Genomic DNA, 21,497 nt, shown 5'->3' with positions numbered 1-21,497 from the left:
AGCTTAATAACTATACCTGTATTACCAAAAAATAATATTAAAAAATTGGCTAGTTTCACAATTATTACATTTTTTGTATAAAAATTAACAAACCTTACAGAAATACCTCAAATTTGAAATTAGTTATATTTATTGTTACTTCTAAAAATGTTGTTAGAAAACATATTGGCTATTGCTAACAAGCATTTCTTCTTTTCTCCGATTCTAACGAAGAATTCAAAAAATGTATTGTTCTATCGATTAGGCCCGTCCGGCTCTTTGTTTCAAGACAACATAAAATCTGAATGGATTTACTCTAATGTCACAAACAGAGATGCATCAATATTTCTGTTTGCAAAGAATACTTGTGACAAACGCCACGATAACCAGACGTACATGAACGTTCGAGATATATGTAACGGACAGCTTCCGTTTGGCGTGGCGAAGATATCCACAAGGAGTTCGGAGGCCCAGGATGTGCACAACATAACGGAGAACAGCTACTTCAATAGTCTGGTGCGCACGTGTCTTTCCACCCAAATGTATATGCCCCCTTCTGAAGGATTGCATTTCTTTTTCGATTGGCAGAGGCAGAGAAAATTATGGTGGAAGAAGGTAAACACAAAAACATCTTTTTCTAATAAATTAATTATTTTTCAAAGTGACAAATTCCTAAGGCACACAAACTACGGAAACAGCAAAAGCTCCAGTGCTTAAGTTCTTTGTTAGTTACAATGTCATAGCCATGTGATGTGTTAGGGGGTATTTCCAGAGGCGGATTTGCCCTTAGGCCTATGTAGGCCCGGGCCTAGGGCGGCCAGATATTAGGGGCGGCCAATCGTGACAAAAAAGTCACAGATGATAACAAGAAATGACTTCCTAAATATTGTACGTACGAAATAGCGATATGCAAGAGCGTGTTCACACACAGCACACAGCGCGCCCCCACGCCCCGCAGCCGCCCTAATCGATTCCTTATCAGCAGAACTAAAAAAACGACTGGGTGCTTACAAATGACTTTATAATAAATTTATTTTCATTACTCAATTGACAAAACTAAGCCCGTCTGAAGTCGAAGAAAGGGCAAAATCATTGCGAATGATTTATTCTAGTGATTTAGAAGCCCATTTTTCAGAAGAATGTCTCCATTTTCGTTCTCACTGCAGTGTGAAAAATAAGGATCGAAACAATGCTGTCAGTTTGTTAAAATGGTTACGAACTGAAGATCTTCAAACCATTTATCCAAACGTGGATATTGCTCTTCGAATGTGTATGTGTACTCCCGCCAGTAACTGTTCTGGAGAACGATCATTTTCTTGTTTACGACGTGTAAAAAAATATTTACGCACAACAATGGCGGAGCAAAGGCTGAACAATCTTGGTTTGCTTAACATAGAAGCAGATTTTTTAAGGAAATTGGATTGCGAAGATCTAATTAATGATTTTGCTGCACTTAAGTGCAGACGAGAATTGTAACTGCCAGATTTTGGTTTTGAGTTCAGTTTTTTTTATGTTAGATAATGCTTTAGGTAAATTTTTTTACCAACGTTTTTATTTGTATTTTAAGTTTAGTTATTATATTCGAATATGTACCTTAAGTTGATTTTTATTTAAAAGAGGTGCTGATTTCTTTTATTTGTTTGGAGACTTTGGAAAAAGGGGCGGCTACATGGTCTGGGGCCTAGGGCGGCAAAGACTGCAAATCCGCCTCTGGGTATTTCACTATCTCTGATTATGTTCTGACTAAGCACTAATCCGCGGATTAGTCATTTTTTCTTTTTCACTATATCTGAATAACGCTAACGCTCGGGTTAAAGTTCGATTTGACTAATCAGTGCTCGAACTTCACGTTAGGCGCTATTCCTCGAATCAAAGATGGCGTCAAAACATTCCGAGTTTTACAGCTGAGAAGTGAGTCGAATTATGTTGAATGAATTTGAATGCTTGTATGATCCATCCTGAATTATTTGATTGTGTTCAAAATAAGAAACAATCTATTAATTCGACACGAATCTATCTAAAATGACCTGATAATCAACATAACATAACCAAAAAAATGCACACTTCGCGGTGTGCGGACTGTGACGCATGACAGCCGTGGCAGTAGATGGAGTAACTGCAAACATTTTGCGATGTTGCCAGACTATTTCGAGTGTTATCTATCCGGAAGCTCGAAACAATGGTGAAACGGTCGCCGTTGAATAACAAAGTTATTCTGATCTTTAAAGCCAGCCAACGGATAGCTAGTCAGATATTTAGCCCGAGATAGTGAAATACTCCCTTAGTTTGTTAAAGATTTGTATTTAAATTTGGTTATCTAAACTTTTAAAAAACTCCCGTGTCTCTGTATCATGCAGTATATCATGTTAAGTACGCATATATGTAATAGCCCAACAGGGCGTTTATAATAAATAAATATAATATACGAGGTTTTTTTATACAAAAGGTTTTCTAAAATATAATACTTAGATGAATGTTCTATTAGTGTGAATACAGCTGGGAGATAAACTTGAATCTAAAGTCAAAATATAAAATTTCGGCAGCCATCTTGAAATTCTTGAGTTCTCAACCGATTTTGGTTGAAAATCATATAGGGGAGGACCGGAAGATGGTAGGTGGAAGATGAACTCGAACCTAAAGTCAAAATGTTAAATATTAGTGAAATTTAGTGAAAACTTGAAATTGTAGAGTTCTCAACTGATTTGGTTCGAAATTTGTGTAAGGAAGGTTTGGGGGGAGATGAACTCTAATTTTATTTCAAAATGCACAATTTCAATGGCCATCCTTATCTCTTAGTAAATTGGAGTTTTTGTCAAAATTAGGTTTCATGGGTCCTATGGATTGCAAATGAACGAATTTATGTATATGTATATTTTACATATTATTAACCCTTACCACTCCATTATTTTTTAATATTTTTTGTCAGCCAACTCTAATTTAAATAATGGCAAAATATTAATTTATTGATAGGCAGTTACAAAAAAAAAATCGTTAAAAATTAATTTGTTGTGATTTATTCTTCAAATAAAAAACAGTTTACAGAAAACATTATGGACTACTTATATTTTTGCTTAGTATGGTACTTTTTAAAACATTCTACAGGATGGAGACCAGGTTTTCTGGAACAGGTCTCAAAAAACCACAACGTTTTTCACGTCTTCCTTCTGTGCTGTAACACTACTACTTAAACACTATCAACAGGCTCGTACTCACTGTCACTTTCATAAGATACATCTTCCGAAAACACTCGGTATTCAGATGCCATATCATGCCAAGTTCCCGCCATTTTAGGTTATGTGAATTTGCAAAGGTTATTTTATAGTAAAATAATATCAGAAAATAGTCAAAATCTTATGAAAACGTGAATTTAAATGTTTTTTATCTAATAATCAATAGAAACAATGTCACGTGTCAAGTTTTGCGCACGAAAATACACAGCGCGGGCACGTCTTGTCTTGTCGGTCGCCAGCCGACAACTGAGTTGTAGCGTACAAATAGTGATGTCGGCTGGCACCTGACAAATGAGTGGTAAGGGTTAACATTAATTAAGTAAATTTTTACATACATTCATTCTCATTGCCGCTGTACGAACAGGCACCATTGTTAAATTGGGCGAATCCCGACAAAAGCCGCGCACTAAAAACTCAGTAGCATAAAATCATGAAATATTCTAGTAATCACAATTGTATGAAAACAATTAAATATTACAGTATTTTCAGACAAACTCTTTCCAATTAATTAAATTTTATGGAAATATGTATTTTTTTTATTAGATATCGGCCTTTCCGGGAAGATATCTACTGGGCGAAGTCACCAAGTCTGCCGATGGGAAAATAACCAGCGTCAACGTGCTGGCCAACTTTTCTTGGGGAAACCAAATTTTAGAAAAAATATCTGTGATGTCTTTGGATGAAAATTCAGACGTGGATTTGACGGTAAGTGTTGCAGCAACTCAAATAACAACAACATAGATGCTACCTTTCAAATCGGATACTGTGATCGTACTCTCAATAACTCTCCAATAAGGCCTGGTAAATCAGTTGCCTATAACATGTTTTTGGTTGGAATGTCGAGCTTAGCACAAATCCGTTCACAGGTCGTAAGCATATTTTTATAACATTAGCAACATTACACGCAGAGCCAAACGCCGCCTGGCGCTAATAAAAACTCAAGGGTGCTGTATGGGTGTTAGATATTATCAGCTTCTTGGCGCTTTGGCAAATCGGCACCCGGAGCAGATTGCTCCAATTGCGCCTGCACAAGGCCGGCCCTATTTACACATTTTGTCTAAGATTTTAATAAAGGAGAATGTTTCTTTTTTCTTTGCAAAACCAAACTACTGTCATCGCAATGTTTCAAATATCAATGACGTCAGTTTGTTTTTACGCCGGTTTAATTTTTCGAGTTGATTTTTTATAAAGTTCCCAACTTTAATCAGCATGGTGCTAAATGCGAGGATACTAATAGTATTTGTTTTAATGAAGTCAGTGCAATATTAATGAAATTGTAACATTGTTTAATGGCTTGTGTTTTCCACCCTGCCCCCGTCACCAGTAGACTGGTTTCTCTTTACACTGGATACGCACGCAGTGTGGCACTTAAATTATTGCTCCATATGGCAATCCAAACCAAAGTTATTATTAATCTGTCTTATTTCTTGTAGGTTCGGCATCAAAGAAAATCTGTCATACCGATGGTAATTAGGAGTGAATTGTCCCTGGAATGTGCCGTGGTGGGGCTGTTTAGTGACGCGCTTGACTCAGATTCTATTCACGAGAAACCTGTGCTGAGAATTCATAGGAAACTAGCTCCCTACAAATGTATTTTTGCCGCTTCCAGTACAGGTATATAATAATATGTACTTATTGTAATATTTACTTACATAGTATTGTAATACGCACTGCATAATATGAAACATCTAAATAGGCAAGTCAAACGACTGCTATTAATTATCAAAATACTAATTGCATCTAATGTAATCATAGACATGCAAATGAATAGACCAGCCAATCAGGGAAAGGGGAACAAACAAAGTAGTGAGGAGCGTGGGAGGCTACATAAACCCCCCCTTTCTATAAATATATGAAACAGACAGATACAGGCAAACCCGCTCGAAAATAAAATATGCTTACGTATTACTAGTCCTTTCTACAATAGCGCGCAAATTGCTGGCTGCGTAAAAAACTTAACTGCTAATCTCAAGTCATTCAGTCATTCAGGCTGTATCAGACGTAATCGTGTGACACATAAGACTGTAAATGGGGCCGGTGATCCCAATCTGTGGAGGCGTGAGATGTCGTCCTTCAGTGGCGTGGAGGTAGAACGGGGCCGTCTCTGAAGCCGCTGTAGAGCTGGTCCGTTCGCTTGTCGCTTGTTCTTGATACTGATTCCGGGTCTGGTCCAAAAAGGTAGGCAAGTCCGTGGTCCAGGGTGAGGCGGGGGTCAGAGTGAAAGAAGGCGAGCAGAGGCAGAAGTCGGAGCGAGGTAGAGGGCAGAGCAGAGAGAGAGGTGTAGAGCTGGTGGTGGTTTCTGGAGATCTGACGTTTTGAGGGCCTGTTGTCCGTTTTATAGCCGCCAGCGGGCGCACGACGCGTACACGGGCTCACTTTCTCTTTGATTCCTGGAATCCGTGAGCCGTGTTTGCGACGCTATCGCGGCGCCCCGTCGCTCGGCCGGTAGTTTCAGGCCGTGGCCGAACGTGACCACGGCCTTCCTTTGTTTGGGCACGATCCTCGGAACCGTGCCCGTGGGACGTAATGACGGCGTACCACCGGTCATTTGTGACGCTATGACGGCGCATGGCGCACGGCACGGCTTCCCACTACGTTTTGGCACGGTTCTAACAATCGTGCCCGAATTAAATTATGATTTTACCAGCTCTCACAATACTTCTCTGCCCGTATACCTCTAGCCAAGCTCCGACGTTCATTTATTATAAGATCACAAAAACATTTTACATCATTTTACAAACAGAGGGTTATAACAATTTATCTTTTCACACATCAGCATTTTACATTCTTCAATTTAACAACAGGGCAGCCGAGCCCGGAGCAGTACGTCCGTTACACAGGCTTTTTTCAAAAATTTAATATTTTGTCACACTATTTAGTTTGACATTTATGATTTAACCACCTCACTCAATTTTAGCGTTGCTACGCCAGGTGATTTGGTTAAAAATATTTCATCTCCACGGACATAAAACAATACCGAATATAATATTTATGGTTCCATGATAAATCAACACATCGACAATTCAACACCCCTTTAAAAACTGATATAAAGGCATCAGAAACGATGAAAAAGAAAAAAATTAAACCTGAAACCCGATTCAAATCTCTATCTCCGTTCCGCCGCACTCAACTCCTATGTGCAAGCGAGCGAGAGATGTCGGGCGTATTTAAAGAAAGCAGGTATGGGCAAATCTGGTAGGCGGACCGTAATAAACATATTACAACAGGAATAATATCTCTTGTCAAGTAATCTGAGATATTTTTAAAGTTTCTCGGAGTTGGGAATCGATTTACTTTTTCAAGTGAATTCTGACAAATGACGTGACGGCTATGGTTTCGAATGATTTTCAGAACGATTGTCTCGGACTGTGTGATGATTTTTGACAGAATCGATTTGTCCATGATAATGAATCGAAATATTTCAATGATCAAAAAGATCAAGTAAATCGACGATTCATCGATTGTGCCCATCGCTACCAGCTGAAATGATACCAGATTTCATGTTACGGCAAGTCTATTGATTTGGATGTCTGTGAATGAAATATAATTATTACGAAGGAATAACGATGATATCTTTAAATCCAATTTAGATCCTACAACAGCTATGGAATTGGAGCAATTGGCTTTTTACCTCACCAAACAATTCAGGAAGTCCGGTATCTCAACTGCCTGTCTTCCCGGTTGTGCCAAGGATACTCTTCCCCACCAGGTAATTAATAAAGTATATAAATTAACTTTAAAGTATGTCCCTCTCTTAACAAATATCCTCTCTTCTTTCAAGCCCCCCCTCTGTTCAACATTTTATACTTAAGAAGTCTGAACTCAACTCCAATCTTTCATATAATTATGAAAGTTGACCATTTAAGTTTTTTTTTTTTTTTTTTTAATATTTTTATTTATTTTATAAAATACAGTATAATGTTTAAATTTACATAGTAAGAACATATTTCAATAAAAATTAACATGTTTACCTTTACAAGAGTCTAAAACTCGTGTGTAAAGGGAAAATAATAAAAACTTAACATACATATGTAAATAGAAGAAAAAAAGAATCATAAAAACAAATAAAGTGAAGAGATTTTAGTTTTTTTATACAATAATTTATAAAATAATTTAGTGAGATATCATCGTCATTCTAATTCGTTAAATTATTTATTGTAGTGAAGTTAATTTTATTTTTAAATTTATTAAAATCCGGTTCTAATCTCATCTCAGTCGTTAATTTATTAAACCATACCACTCCAGTGTAAGTGTAATAGTGTTGTGCAAAACTGGTATGCATTAATGGAGTCCATAAGCGACCCATTGTATTTTGCCTATTGCTCTCGACACGAACCATGGCATGGTCATATTAATATATAATTTTATTCTCCATAATTTGAAATGATGACCTATGTAGAACATCCTTAAAGGGTGAAAACCAGAAACATTGAAAATATATGTACATCGACCCCTCAGATTACCCTTGAGTAAATTTATTTGCTTTTGGGAGCAATCATTGTCTCTCTTACCATCATGGTAAGAAATATGATCTAAATGGTGTTAGAAAGAGAAAATACCATGCTTTATATTCAAATTTAGGAGTTAAGCACATAAGAATTCAAATGTACACCTCAATGAAAACAAAGGTTTTGACTTAATTAATTATTTTTGAAACGACTAAAAGGTGACTTAACAATAATGTTTAGAGCATTTGTTTATTAAAATATGTGTTTGTTTTTTCATTATGAGTAATTTTGGTTCGGTGTATAGATGATAAAATTTTGGGTGAGCCATTTTTAAAACTTTTTATGTTTGCATTAAAATTTTTAATATTTCTACAATTATATGTTTATTTCTAACTAGCTGTACCCCGCCATGCATTGCTGTGGTACAGTCTGTCTGTGCAGATAGACAAAAAATAATGCATGTTTCTTTTACGTCCAACAGATGGTGCTGTTTTTCCTAAAAGCATGATTTTACCTGTCATAGGTGACATCTATGTCACGCATATTTGCTTGTGCCAAAATTTCAAAGCAATCGGTGAAGAACAAACGAACATTTTCATTTATTTATATAGATAGAAAATGAAAATTGAAAGAGTGTTTCATCTCCTTTCCAAAACAATTTTTAGTTTTCAAATACATTCAGAAATATTCCATTTATTTGGTTTTTATTACAAAACGGACACACAAATTCTCAGACCTTCTGACGCTGTCTTTAAGGAATATATCTGTCAATATGCCAGAAACTTGAGGGGTTAAAACTAAAATGCTTGAGGGGTTAAAGCAAACCACCATATTTTTTCCCTTTCCTCCCAAAGATCCTGAAACCCTCAAAATAAATATGTACTTGGGCCGGGCCATGTCAAGAGCCAGAATAACAGAAGAGTATGTATGAATGTGGATGAGGCAAGGAGTGTGCGCCAAGACCAAGTGGTTTGGTGGTCCATTCCCTCTGCCTCCACCTGCGTTGAATATGAATATGTCTTCTGGTTCCACAATGTGTATTCCCAGGTCTCTTCTCTCCTCTCCCCCTTGATTCCTAGAAGGTCCCACAGGGAAGAATCCACTCCCCCTTGGTTTCCTGAAGGCCCCACTAGGGAAGAGGGCTCATCTCTCCTATGCACTTATTCTTGGTTCCCTGAAGGCCCCACGAGAGAAGAGGGCTTCATCTCTCCTCTCCACTCCTCTTTGGGAGTGGGATAAGTTCATAAACAAATACTTATTTAAAATAAAATGCACATGGTATCGGCGTATAGATCAAACAATGGTGGTGACATCTGGTGTTCTGTTTATTCCTTCAGGCCCTTGTGGTGGTAAAATTATCCATACATTCTAATGCAGTCTAAAGGTTAACATTGTTCCGAGGAGTGTTCTGTATGTGTTATCCCTTCAGGCCCTTGTATTTTACCTTTATATTTCTTGAAGATGCTGTCAGAAATCTGAGAATTTGTGTGTATGTTTACTTCTCAATAAAATCTAATATTTTTGAACATATCCGAAAATTAAAAACTTTTTTTCAAAGGTGCTAAAATACGCTTTCAAATTTTATTATTAGAAATAAACATAATTTTAGAAATAATAAAATTTAAATCAAAGTTTTAAAAATGGCTCACCTTACATTTTTTTGTCTTCACACTGACGTAAAATTACTGATAATGCAAAAAAATGATTAGACAAATGTATTATAAACATCACTGCCAACTTACTTCTCTGTCGTCTAATATAAAAATGATTAGACAAATGTATTATAAACATCACTGCCAACTTACTTCTCTGTCGTCTAATTTAAAAATGATTAGACAAATGTATTATAAACATCACTGCCAACTTACTTCTCTGTCGTCTAATATAAAAATGATTAGACAAATGTATTATAAACATCACTGCCAACTTACTTCTCTGTCGTCTAATATAAAAATGATTAGACAAATGTATTATAAACATCACTGCCAACTTACTTCTCTGTCGTCTAATATAAAAATGATTAGACAAATGTATTATAAACATCACTGCCAACTTACTTCTCTATCGTCTAATATAAAAATGATTAGACAAATGTATTATAAACATCACTGCCTTCTAATACTGCTTTGTCGTCTAATATAAAAATAATTAATAAAAAATTCACAAAATTTCATAATTTTTTCTCAAATTTGCAGTCGGAACATTTCTTAGGACGGGTTGTTTCGGAGTATTTGAACAATTCATCAAATTTCAACGTTCATTTTCAAGTTCCGTGAAAGATTTTTTCAAGTTCTGTTTTTATTTCAGTTTTGTCAAGCAACTAGCCTATAATGATATAATAACAGAACTTGAATTGGACTTTCACAGATCCCAGAAATGAACGTTGAAATTTGATGAATTGTTCAAATACTCCGAAACAACCCGTCCTTAGAGGTGTATATTTTAATTAATCTGTGTTAACTTCCATATTTGAATATAAAGCTTGGTGTTTTCTCTTTTGAACACCGTTTAGTTCATAATTCCAACTATGACGGTAAGGTAGATACAAACAAATTATCCTGAGGAGTTAACCTCCGTGGCGGTTCTAGTCAATAACTTATTTGAACCCTTAAAATTAGTTTCAGAGAAATGACGAATGGGGCATTCCTTACACCATTGTGCTGGACGACAATTCTCTCAAGTCAGGAATAATCAATCTCCGCAACAGGGACACTACTCTTATGGTAAATAATCATTATTTGTTTTTAGTAAATTAAGTACCTGCCCGTCAGTGATAAGCAGTTCTTGGTTCCTTATATTTATAATCCTTTTAGATTAGTCCCCTAAGGCAGGGCTTTCCTAACTGTGAGTCGCGACGCCCCGGGGCGCCGCGGGATCATCCCAGGGGCATCGTGAGGCAATCTTTATAGCGTCTTCCACACGCACACTTCGGAGCGACTGAGTCCCGCGCCACTTCAGGCGCAGCAAAGTAAAGACCGATAGGTTTACAGCGCAGTTCACTGTGAGACTTTTCTGCGCGGCGGGCAAAAATATGGCAACTTCCCAAGGTCACAGTTGAAAAAAGTTTGGGAAGCCCTGCCCTAAGGGCTTTATGCAGTAATTTTCCTCTTGTTTTGAACGGCAAGTGTACAAGTCATCAAGAAGTATTCATTCTGCTTCAAGGGGTGTATATACACAATCACCTTCCTCTTGTTTTAAAGGTCAAGTGTGCAAAATTTCATCAATCTCGGAATAAAACTGTAGATTGTATAAAATAAAACAAAAATTCTTCCTAATATACATAGATTATTGTGAATGACAAATTGGAGATGTTTTAAGAAATATATGTTACTCTGTAGGTTGAATCAGTAATCAATCAGTAAGATTCGAATTGTAACATTTTATTTTCTTTTGCAGGAAGAAGTACACGTATCTGAGCTATCACCATATGTCAGTCAGATATTTAAGAATTTTTGATTCCCACTCAAAACCGACTGCGAAATATTTAAGTAATATTCAATTATTATGATTGCATTTTTACGATTAGGACATTTAGGACGGGTTGTTTCGGAGAATTTGAACAATTCATCAAATTTCAACAATCATTTTCGGGTTCTGTGAAAGTCCCATTCAAGTTCTGTTATTATATCATTATAGGCTAGTTGCTTGACAGAACTGAAAAAAGAGAGCTTGAAAAAATCTTTCACAGAACTTGAAAATCAACTTAGAAATTTGAAGAATTGTTCAAATTCTCCCAAACAACCCGTCCTTAGTTTTTTATTGTTATGATTTTACAAGAAATAAATAATATGGAGTATTTTTCAGTTACCTTTTCAGAAAACATATTGTAATATGTTATAGCAGCATTCATTTCTTGATCGCTGATGCTAAATTTTCGATGTATTTTTGCAAAATGATGTTTTTGTAAATTGTAATTAATTTTGGTGGTGGCGGACCGTATGAATATGTCAATTTTTGGGGGGGGCCACTCGACCGACTTTTTGAAACAAAGAATTAAAGATTTGATATTCCAAAAACTGTTTTAAACTTTTCTAAAATTGTTTTCAAAAATGTAACTTGCGACGTGTTTTCCATGGACATTAGCGAAGTATCAAATTCAAAACTCACCGATTTTCAATAATTCTCAAAAATAAAAGCAATATAATATATTTTTGCATTATATAACAGTTTTGGCTTGATTCAGCCTTATCATATAACGTCATTGGAGATATAGCGTTGTATGTATTGACCAGAGATGTGCAAAATGGGTACCCAAAACCATTTGAAATGCAAAATGGAAATGGGTCAAAACTTTTCCATTTGAAAATGCAAAATGCAAAATGGTTTTTAGAAAAGCATTTCAAATGCAAAATGCAAAATACCTATTTTCAAAATGCATTGAAAATTCAAAATGGTTTCTCAGGTCAAACAATTAAACTAATTATAGAATTTTTAAACAATTTTGTCATTTTAATGGACATCAATGTAGAACAAACATATTACATGATGGTAAATCCAAAAACATCACGACTACAGATTATGAAACCACAAAAAAATTGCGCGGGACTAATGTTGCCAACGTAAAAACATAGAAACTGCTATCTAACATTTAATATTACAGCGTCATGGCCATGTTCATTATTTGAATCAGTATTTTTTGTAATGGTATCACTCAATTGCCAGGGCGCAACTTAACAAATGTAAATTATCTCTCATAGCGAGGTTGAGGACGACTGATATTTGGGGCTTATGAAAAAAAGATGAGTGGAGAAAGTAGGAAGAATGTTGCAAAAAAGCATTTTAAATGGAAAATACCCATTTTGCATTTCCATTTGAAATGGATTTATTTGAAATAAAGCACATCTCTGGTATTGACTATGTTTGGGTGGACATTTGCCTGCGAGGCGGGATTCTCCGCAATGAATAGCATCAAGACAAACCTGCCAAATAAGATGAACCAGTAACACCACCTACACCACTCGCTCTGCATTGCCTGTACCACGTTTCGCAAAATGGCTGGCAAACAAGAAATGTCATTTTATTCACTCGATTTTATTCTCTCGAATAAAACTATTTACGGAGCGCCTGGCGGGCCACCAATGTTGGTGCCCATCGTTGGTATATAATCTACCATAAGTACTTTCCCCAGAATAGCTCCTGAAGGATTTGCTGGCAAACCTTAAATCCTTAAGCAAGAAAACTTCTCACGTGGGTTTCATTGTACAATAAAACTTTTATAAGGAAATTAGCAAATGGCCTAATCCAACCCACATATTCAAGGTGAAAAGATCACCGATCAACGTGTAAGAAGATGCGGAAACAACGGGAATGGCGTGCACAACTTGATAAGAGACTTGACACGATACATTAAAATGATACATATATGTGGACAATCAGTCGAGGTATTCATGTATAAACAGGTGTTGCGTTACTCTGTAATTGGGTTAAATTACATAACAGACGATAAAGGTGGAAAATAATAACAATCTTCTTATTGAATATTTATTTGTCATCCAACATTTATCTAATGGAAATACTCCAATCATTTATCAATTAAATTAAAATACATAATAATTCAATGTTGTACCGTCCGACAATAACTCAATATGCCTTTATTTGGTAATGATAAATACATAATTGAACAACGGAGAGTTCACAAGTTAAAAATAAATAATTTTCATGACTGAAGGATTGGGAAATGCGGCGGTGGTGACACAGCTGCTGTAACGCTAACAAATGCAAGTTCAAGAAGTTCCAACGTAACTCTTACCAAAGATGCAGAGAAAATAAGTGAATTTTATATTCTATCAACAGCGTATTAACCAAATAGTTTAACTCATCAATGTTACAAAATTACATTCAAATCTTATATTTGGCATTAATATAGATAATAAAAGTAAAACAAAAGTGCTGCAGCACAAGTGGCACTAAGTGAATGTTCCTTTTCATTCAACAGATAATTTATATTAAGACTAATTTACTACTAATTTATTTAAAGGGAATAGAAATTAAGACTCCCATTTGTGAATTGGAGTGGTTCAGAGAACATTCACAATTTAGTTAATGATAAATAATATTATGGACAATACATGTTGTGTTTCAAACAATCAATAATAAAATATATTTAATCTTGTAAAACTGATGAATGAAATGAACTTGTTGATTATTTGTGGTTCTCTACCGAAAGTGAAGACAAGACCGCCGGTCCGGTCGCCAGTACGTTCTGGAGCCACAGAGCTCCGACACGAGGCGTCTACGCTGGCAGCTGCAGCTTCTTCCCCTTCAGCACTGAAATACACAACACCCAGTATTATAGAAATATAAACAACCACTTTTTAGAATGCAACAAGTCACAGAGAAAATCCTAGATAACCATTTCTATGAACGCAACAGAGTAAATCGGGTAAATTAATGCTTCATTATCTGCAGTTTCACTTATCAAGGTCAAGAGAAGAAATCATGTAAATTAGGCTGTAAAATCTGGCACAAGTGTATAGTATGACACCAATCGATCGAGTGGATATAAGTGTATATATATAACACCAATCGCTCGAGTGGATATAAATGTATATATATAACACCAATCGCTCGAGTGGATATAAGTGTATATGTATAACACCAATTGCTCGAGTGGATATAAGTGTATATATATAACACCAATCGCTCGAGTGGATATAAGTGTATATACATATATATAACACCAATCACTCGAGTGGATATAAGTGTATATACATATATATATAACACCAATCGCTTGAGTGGATATAAGTGTATATACATATTAGGGTGTCCCAAAAAAATTAAAGTTGTTATTTTTGAACGCATACCCTCAAATTTTGTTTTAATAATGACAAAATACTTATAAAAAAAATTTCGTTTACTTTGGACAACTACAACCCGTGCCGACTTGCATCGAAAGATGTCAGTACTTGTACATTAAGACGCCAGCGAGCAAACGTGTTGATGAGCTTGTAGTAACTTGCTATTTTGTTAGTTAACGAAAATCACTCGTTCAGGCAAGATGTTGTTAAATTTACGCACTTCCAAAAAGAGTATATTTTTAATAGGAGTCGTAAAACACCAAATATCGGGTTCTAAACTGCCATCTAATGGACAAGTTCTTGAAGTTTTGTTCTACAATATCCGGAAAGTGAATTTAACTGTCAATATATACCAAATATAACCTAGTTGGTATTAAAATCTGTGTTTGAAGTAAAAATCAGTCAAGTGACTACAAGCCCTGACATACCACTCTTCAAAAAATTTAGAGATAACTGGAAAAATGTTGATCCCGATGAAATTCAGTGCTACAGAGAAAATCTCACATTGCACCTAACCGCTTCCGAAATCGATGATTTGCTTGACTTTTATCGTACTGCACTGACAACAAAAATACTTGGAGATGACTATTGAGAGTTTTTAGAGCTCTATGTGATAGTTTTAGGAGGAGATACAGCGAGAAAATTTAAGATTCGGCCTCCAGGTGCTCGATGGATGGCAAAGGCGCTTTATTCCATGAAAATATCATTAATTTGTGCGCAATTTAAAAAATTACCGGTAAGGATAAGGCGGCACTTTTAGACGTTTTCCTGTTCATAGTAACATCCTATGTCAAGCCATGGTTACAATGTATTATAGCAGTTAAAGCACCTTACCAGGACTTGTGCTTTTTGAAATCGATGAAGGCTTCAGAAAAAATTGATGAAAACATCTCAATGGCAGCTTTATTTCTGTTCAGTAAGCAGTTATGGTATTTGACCGATGAAAGATCTATTTTATAGCTGTTTGACGACGCTGTTGATCAAACAACAAAAATAAAAATGCTCGAAATATAAAAAAAAATAATTTATCAACCCATGATAAACGTTACATCGCATCGAAGGAAGATCTTGACGGTAAATTGTATGGTAAGTTTATTAAGTAGTTTAAATTATGTTTTATATTGAGGTTTTTGTTCATATCATAATTTAGTGACTTTGTTACAGAGAAAAATATTTACGACTTCATTTCAGTCAAGAGCAAGTATTTGTTTGATCGTCTGAAAACAGATGCCAGTTTTCTTAACGAATTCCCTACCATGTGGTCAAATAATGCTTCGTATCAAGAAGTCAGAAAGAAGGTATCGCCGCTGAGGGTAGTGAATGATACAGCTGAAAGAACTGTTAAGTTAATGCAAGATTTTCATGGCTTAATCTCACGGTCGAAGAGGAACAAAAATAATTTTTGTTACGATGCGTTCAGGAACACCGGAAGATTTATCCTGACTGTAAAAAACAAACTATGAAGAAAAAATTTAATCAATAAACCATTTTTAAATATAAATACTACATTATTGAACATTTGTGCATTTTTAAATTTTATTTATCCGACAAAAATGAAAGTTGAAAATCCTTCCATATTAACTCTGTACAATATGTTTGGCATCAAGTCGGCACGGGTTGCCGGTGTTTAATCATAATAATATTTATTATATGAGTTATTGGGATCAAATGAAATAAAATAAGAGGGTATGCATATTTAAATTCATCAAAAAAAAATCTTCCTTATGTCCTGGGACACCCTAATACATATATATAACACCAATCGCTCAGTGGATATAAGTGTATATATATAACACCAATCGCTCGAGTGGATATAAGTGTATATATATAACACCAATCGCTCAAGTGGATATAAGTGTATGTATATGACACCAATCGCTCAAGTGGATACAAGGGAAAAAGTGTATCAATAAACATGTTTTAAAGAAATATTCTCAAGGTGTATTCAGCTAATAAAGCTTACTGTGTACATGTTACCAAGTCATATTAAATAAGTCAACCTACATAATCCATGTATGTATTTATGATTGGCTAGTGCCCAATAACTGCATCGATAATAATCTGCTATAACCCAAACCAACATATTTACTAACATTAACGTTGCCTCAAAACAACTTAAATTTTTATTGGTGTAAATGTCTGGAATTTAAGTATCTTTTAACAATTAAATGTTCGTTAACTCTTATCTTAAGATCTTCGGACAGGCATTATTACATTCTCTAGGAATATGTTGTATTTTCAAGCTAAAAAGTGCTGCCATATGAAATTTTATCTATTGGTGTAACCGTTGCAAAGAAATTATATTGATTAGATAATCACTAGATAAAATATGCAACAACTGGAGCCGGGAAAGCGATTCATATCTAATTTAGAAATAATGTTTCTTGACATTAACCCGCAGGGTCGATAAGAAACTTCAATAAATAAAATAAAATTCTGATTCCGTCGCCTCGCTTCGAAAGCATAATATCATGGGAGATAAATTCGGTCCTTGCAGACCAACAAAAGGTAAAAAGCAATGTTTCATAAAATATATAAATGTTTTCATAACCCGATTTTGGTTTCGGTGTCATTTTTAACAACCTCACGCCCGGTCTCGACTTTATTGGTCGATGGATAGGTTCACATTTAACTGGAGTAACATTATAAATACAGCATTAAATAGGATGGTAACTGGATAAAATACATAGACATATGAATATTAGTAGACCTGCCCTAAGTGATTAAAAGCGTATTATCCCCACTCCCCATACCGGTTCCATTGAGCCGGCTGGGCTTGCATATGGCCTCAAGTGAAATTTGAAAACGTGACGTCATCATTCTTGTGCGAACTATGGTCGAGGCATCATCGGTTCATTTTACGAAATAACACGGCAAAATGTTGACTTGTATTGACGAATCACAGTCAGCCTTACTCCCTTCGTTCTTCAACAGTTGATTTTACCCCTCGCCATTATCTTCTCGTCTATTAATTCCTATGTCTGTGATAAAATATAACAGATTAGGTTAGGTTTTTCCCACAAAACATGATATATAACAGGTTAGGTTAGGTTTAATCAATGTTCTTGAAGAAGCTGTTTGGTCTGTAGAATAGAATTACCTTTAGTGATGTAGAGGTAAAAGAAGTCACAGTAGAGTACGGTCTGTACGGCGCCAGCCACAATCGCTATGAGATCGTAGTGGTTCTCCACCATGTAGCGGTACACCTGCAACAGAACATCAACTTTACTATCAATAAATCCTCTGTGGCGTACTCATTGCCCACAATACACAAATCTATGGAACAGCTCAGATGGTCCCATACAAATCTGCAAGTTAACCACAGAAGAATTAAAATGTACAACTCTATCAAACCAAAAGTTCCGACCGCAGATTGACAAAAATTAAACAAATAAAAATGGGGTGACATCAATTTTTATAATACATAAGGAAAGCGATTAAAAAAAAAACATATGAAAGCGTATTTATTTCATCACCTTTCAAAAGTTTTCGAATACGTTCAGAATGATTACATTTATTTGCATTTTATTACAAAGCGGAAATACTCATACCTTCTGACAGAATATGCCAGAGGGCTGAAGGGTTAAGAACATTTCTCTGATAAATGGAATAATATCAAGAATAGCATTTGATTTATAGAGAAATAATTTTAAAAATCACTTTTATAACCTATGTAAGTATGGCATACTATCAAAACAGCATCATAAAAGATATCTCATTTTATTTATCTGCATCTAGCATCTCAAGCACGCCCCGTTTTGTTTTAATTTTGTCCAAATTTACACTGCATCGTTGACTGACTGTGCCAGCGTATTTCCTCATTTTCCTCCTGCAGAAATTTTGACTTCAATGGAACATATTGATTGCTGGGATGTATCTGCCCCAGCGAGAGAATTCAGGTTTGTTGTCGTAGGAATTGGAAACTCGCAAGCGAGGGAAGTAACTTACCCAGTTGAAGAGGTAGAGTCCTCGGTAAGAGCCGAGAGCAAACAGATAATGTGAGGTAATACTTTCGGCTTCGCCCGTCTTGGAAACCAGAAACAGTTGTGGCAAAATGGCAACCGATTCCAGGTAAATCGAAAATGTCCACAAAATCTGAAAAAATACAAATTACACACAATTTAAGATTCTCACGGCCAAATAGTATATAGCTGTATTACTGAAAGACGAACACTCCACGGGCCGACGAGAAACTTCAATAAATAAAAATTTGTTTTCGCATGCATAAGTAAGTGAATTGTTTTATTTGTCTTCAACAATTAGTAGAGGTAATATCCGAAAGCAAAAAAAATCATACAAGGTCGACACTGCAATTTCAGTGTTTAGCACCGTGCGTGGGTTTGATTTTTCAAGACTGCCAATGAAGGGGTCTGCTCCCCTAGGGTTAGTGTGGCTTTTAATAATAAATAATAATATTTGGCTAATTTATATAGCGCCATTTTCGTGACAATCACCTCAAGGGCGCTGTACAAATATATCGATTAAATAATGAATACTAGAACTACTGACATAAAACTAGTGACTTACATCTAAGACTTATATGTAGTGACTTACGACTAAAGCCTGTAACTACTATCTTAATGACATATATTTAATAATGTAGAAACATACAATTAACATTAACAATTTAATTTTACTAACGCCAGAAGAAGAAGGAAGTTCTATGATATTAGGGTTTTTTATAATTAATTTTAGAACTCTGGTGCAAAATGCGCCTGATGGGTTAGCTGGATATATATTTTAAATGAATAAATGAAATTAATCATCGATCTTTACGCTAGTAAAATTAGATTGTTAATTTTAGTTGTAAGTTTCTACATATGTAAATATATATGTCATTAAGATAGTAGTTATAGGCCTTATCGTAAGTCACTAGATATAAGTCTTAGAGATAAGTCAGTAGTTGTAGTATTAACTATTTAAGAATTATATTTGTACAGCGCCCTTGTGGTGATTTCTCACGAAAACGGCGCAATATAAATTAGCCAAATATTATTATTATTATTTAGATGATTCAACTGCCAACAATTAAACCGATTAACGTATTCTGTTCCCACTGATATTGTCCATTGTCCATTGGTAGGCAAGTCAATAGTATTTTGACTTTATCATAAGTAGTTGAACGGAATCACTAGAGAATTTATATGTATTCCTCAACAATTACGGTATAACAAAAAGGAAAAAAGCAATATTTGGATAGAATGACAGAATTATGGAAATGAGTATCTGAAATTTTGATTGGAATAGTGCACTGTTAGAAGCATAGTTTTAGTAGAACTTGTCACAAATGCCAAAGAAGGCAAAGGGCGTGTTTGCGTGCCTTTATTACAAATTAAACAGAAACATTCGAAATAACTTTCAACCTGGAAGAAGATAAACGTGATAAAAACCTAACAATGACATTATTAATCACTTGCCAACTTTATAAAACCTAACAATATGAATGGTGAAATCTAGGTGGATTCAATGGTAAACAGCTCATATGTTTCCATATTAACATTTTGAGGGAAGATATTAATTAAATAATATGGTAAATATATACTCAACCAATCGCTCGAGCGGTTATTTTGTTGACAAATAATTAGAAATACGACCAGAATTATATTTTAACACCGTTATTAAACTTTAAAAATCATTGATTCAGATTTAATTCTGTCAAACATTTAAACAAAAGAAATACACATTTCAAATAAAGAATTATCAATTAATAAAATAATTTTGGCACCTACTTTCTTGCTCGTCTGATATGATAATATCAGCCAATTTTGAAAATGAAAAGTTCATTGACTTAAATAATTTAACGCACTATGCAGGAATAAAATTCAAATCACGCATGCACCCACACCGACAACCGAAATTAGTCATTATTATTTACAACGGTAAAAAAAGTGCGCAGTATTTCTTGTTTTTAATGTACATATAAAGTGTGGTGTAAAGACTTTCAAGATATTAATTTATTTTATTATAAATATGAATTGATAATTACTTTTGGTGCGCAATTTTCTTTTTAACCTACAAATTGCTAAATGTTATAACAACTTAATGTCAACGCAAGATGAATTAGCTTACCTCCAAAACAACAAAGTCGTGGTTTATCAAGAGGGCCAAGACGGCAGCAGGGATGAGGAGGAATTCAATCCGGAAGGTGTCGTGGTTATGATCATAGGTTGCCTTAAACTTCACGTACATCAGGTACAAGGTGGCGTAGGAAGCCGCCAGGAAGATGAACTTCATGAACGTGTTGTAGGCCGAGATGAAGGTGGTCAGGAGATCTAGGTATCTGGTTGTGTATACGATGGCAAAGAGAATCTGAGACTTTCCCGAGATACCTGAAAAAAAATCAAATTTACAACACCAGAAAAAATTGCTAGAAAACCGCCCAAAATGTAAAACCATATTTGGTGGATCAAACCTCATAAATGTGTTTGCAAAACGTTTCGTTGTTGAAACATCCGAGAAAAGTAATAATATTACACTTATTATCATCAATACAATATTTGAAGTACATATATATTATATATTTTTATCGATATCACGTCATTTGTGTCAACGATAAAACCATTATAATTGTGGTTTCCCCGGAGCTATACATTTCTAACAAAAGCCTTTTGTTTTGATGTTTATTAATTGTAATATATGTTGGAATAAGACACTTGGTGGAGAAACCAGGGAATAAATATCACACCACTTTATAACAGTATACAAACGAATCGACTTCGTTCACGCTGGCACTGACCGGCAACAAAGAGAGTAATAAAATGAAATAACCTGCACAAGATCGGGTCTTCCATATCTTTAAGAGTAATATAATTATCGCTAGAAGATGAGAAAGATCACCAAGGAGCCGAAACACATTCATTTTTATAAATTATATTAGCCGCTGACACGGCAACCACACAACCAAAAAATGACGTGGCTTTGCTTCTTTTTCTTGTAGATGTCACTGCAAAACAAGAGAGGTTTCCCAAATAACCATCGTGATCCACTACTAGCGCAACCGTTTAGTTCTTACTTAGGATGAAGTACGTTGACGAAACGCA

General features: G+C 35.2%; 2 protein-coding genes across 2 annotated transcripts; one reads left to right on the top strand and one right to left on the bottom strand.

Moving 5' to 3' along the window:
- Positions 1-147: 147 nt before the first annotated feature.
- PolG2 (DNA polymerase subunit gamma-2, mitochondrial) lies at positions 148-12,982 on the top strand. Its single transcript, XM_089638003.1, has 6 exons — positions 148-594; positions 3,753-3,914; positions 4,643-4,823; positions 6,800-6,918; positions 10,276-10,380; positions 11,054-12,982. The coding sequence occupies exons 1-6, from the start codon at positions 148-150 to the stop codon at positions 11,111-11,113; spliced, it is 1,074 nt and encodes a 357-aa protein (XP_089494129.1). The 3' UTR covers positions 11,114-12,982.
- A 142-nt stretch (positions 12,983-13,124) lies between these two features.
- KdelR (ER lumen protein-retaining receptor) lies at positions 13,125-21,417 on the bottom strand. Its single transcript, XM_089638004.1, has 5 exons — positions 21,226-21,417; positions 20,527-20,786; positions 18,406-18,552; positions 17,558-17,663; positions 13,125-13,924 (listed from the first exon to the last, which is right to left on the bottom strand). Exons 1-5 carry the CDS (start codon positions 21,314-21,316, stop codon positions 13,890-13,892), a joined length of 639 nt encoding a protein of 212 aa, XP_089494130.1. The 5' UTR covers positions 21,317-21,417; the 3' UTR covers positions 13,125-13,889.
- Between the last annotated feature and the right edge of the window lie 80 nt (positions 21,418-21,497).

The sequence above is a fragment of the Hesperophylax consimilis genome, chromosome 12 (genome assembly GCF_061612785.1).
Source record: "Hesperophylax consimilis isolate HC1 chromosome 12, BYU_Hcon_1.0, whole genome shotgun sequence".
Lineage (NCBI taxonomy): Eukaryota > Metazoa > Arthropoda > Insecta > Trichoptera > Limnephilidae > Hesperophylax > Hesperophylax consimilis.
The sequence above is the reverse complement of the archived record's forward strand: the minus strand, read 5'-3'. Positions and strand labels throughout refer to the sequence as shown.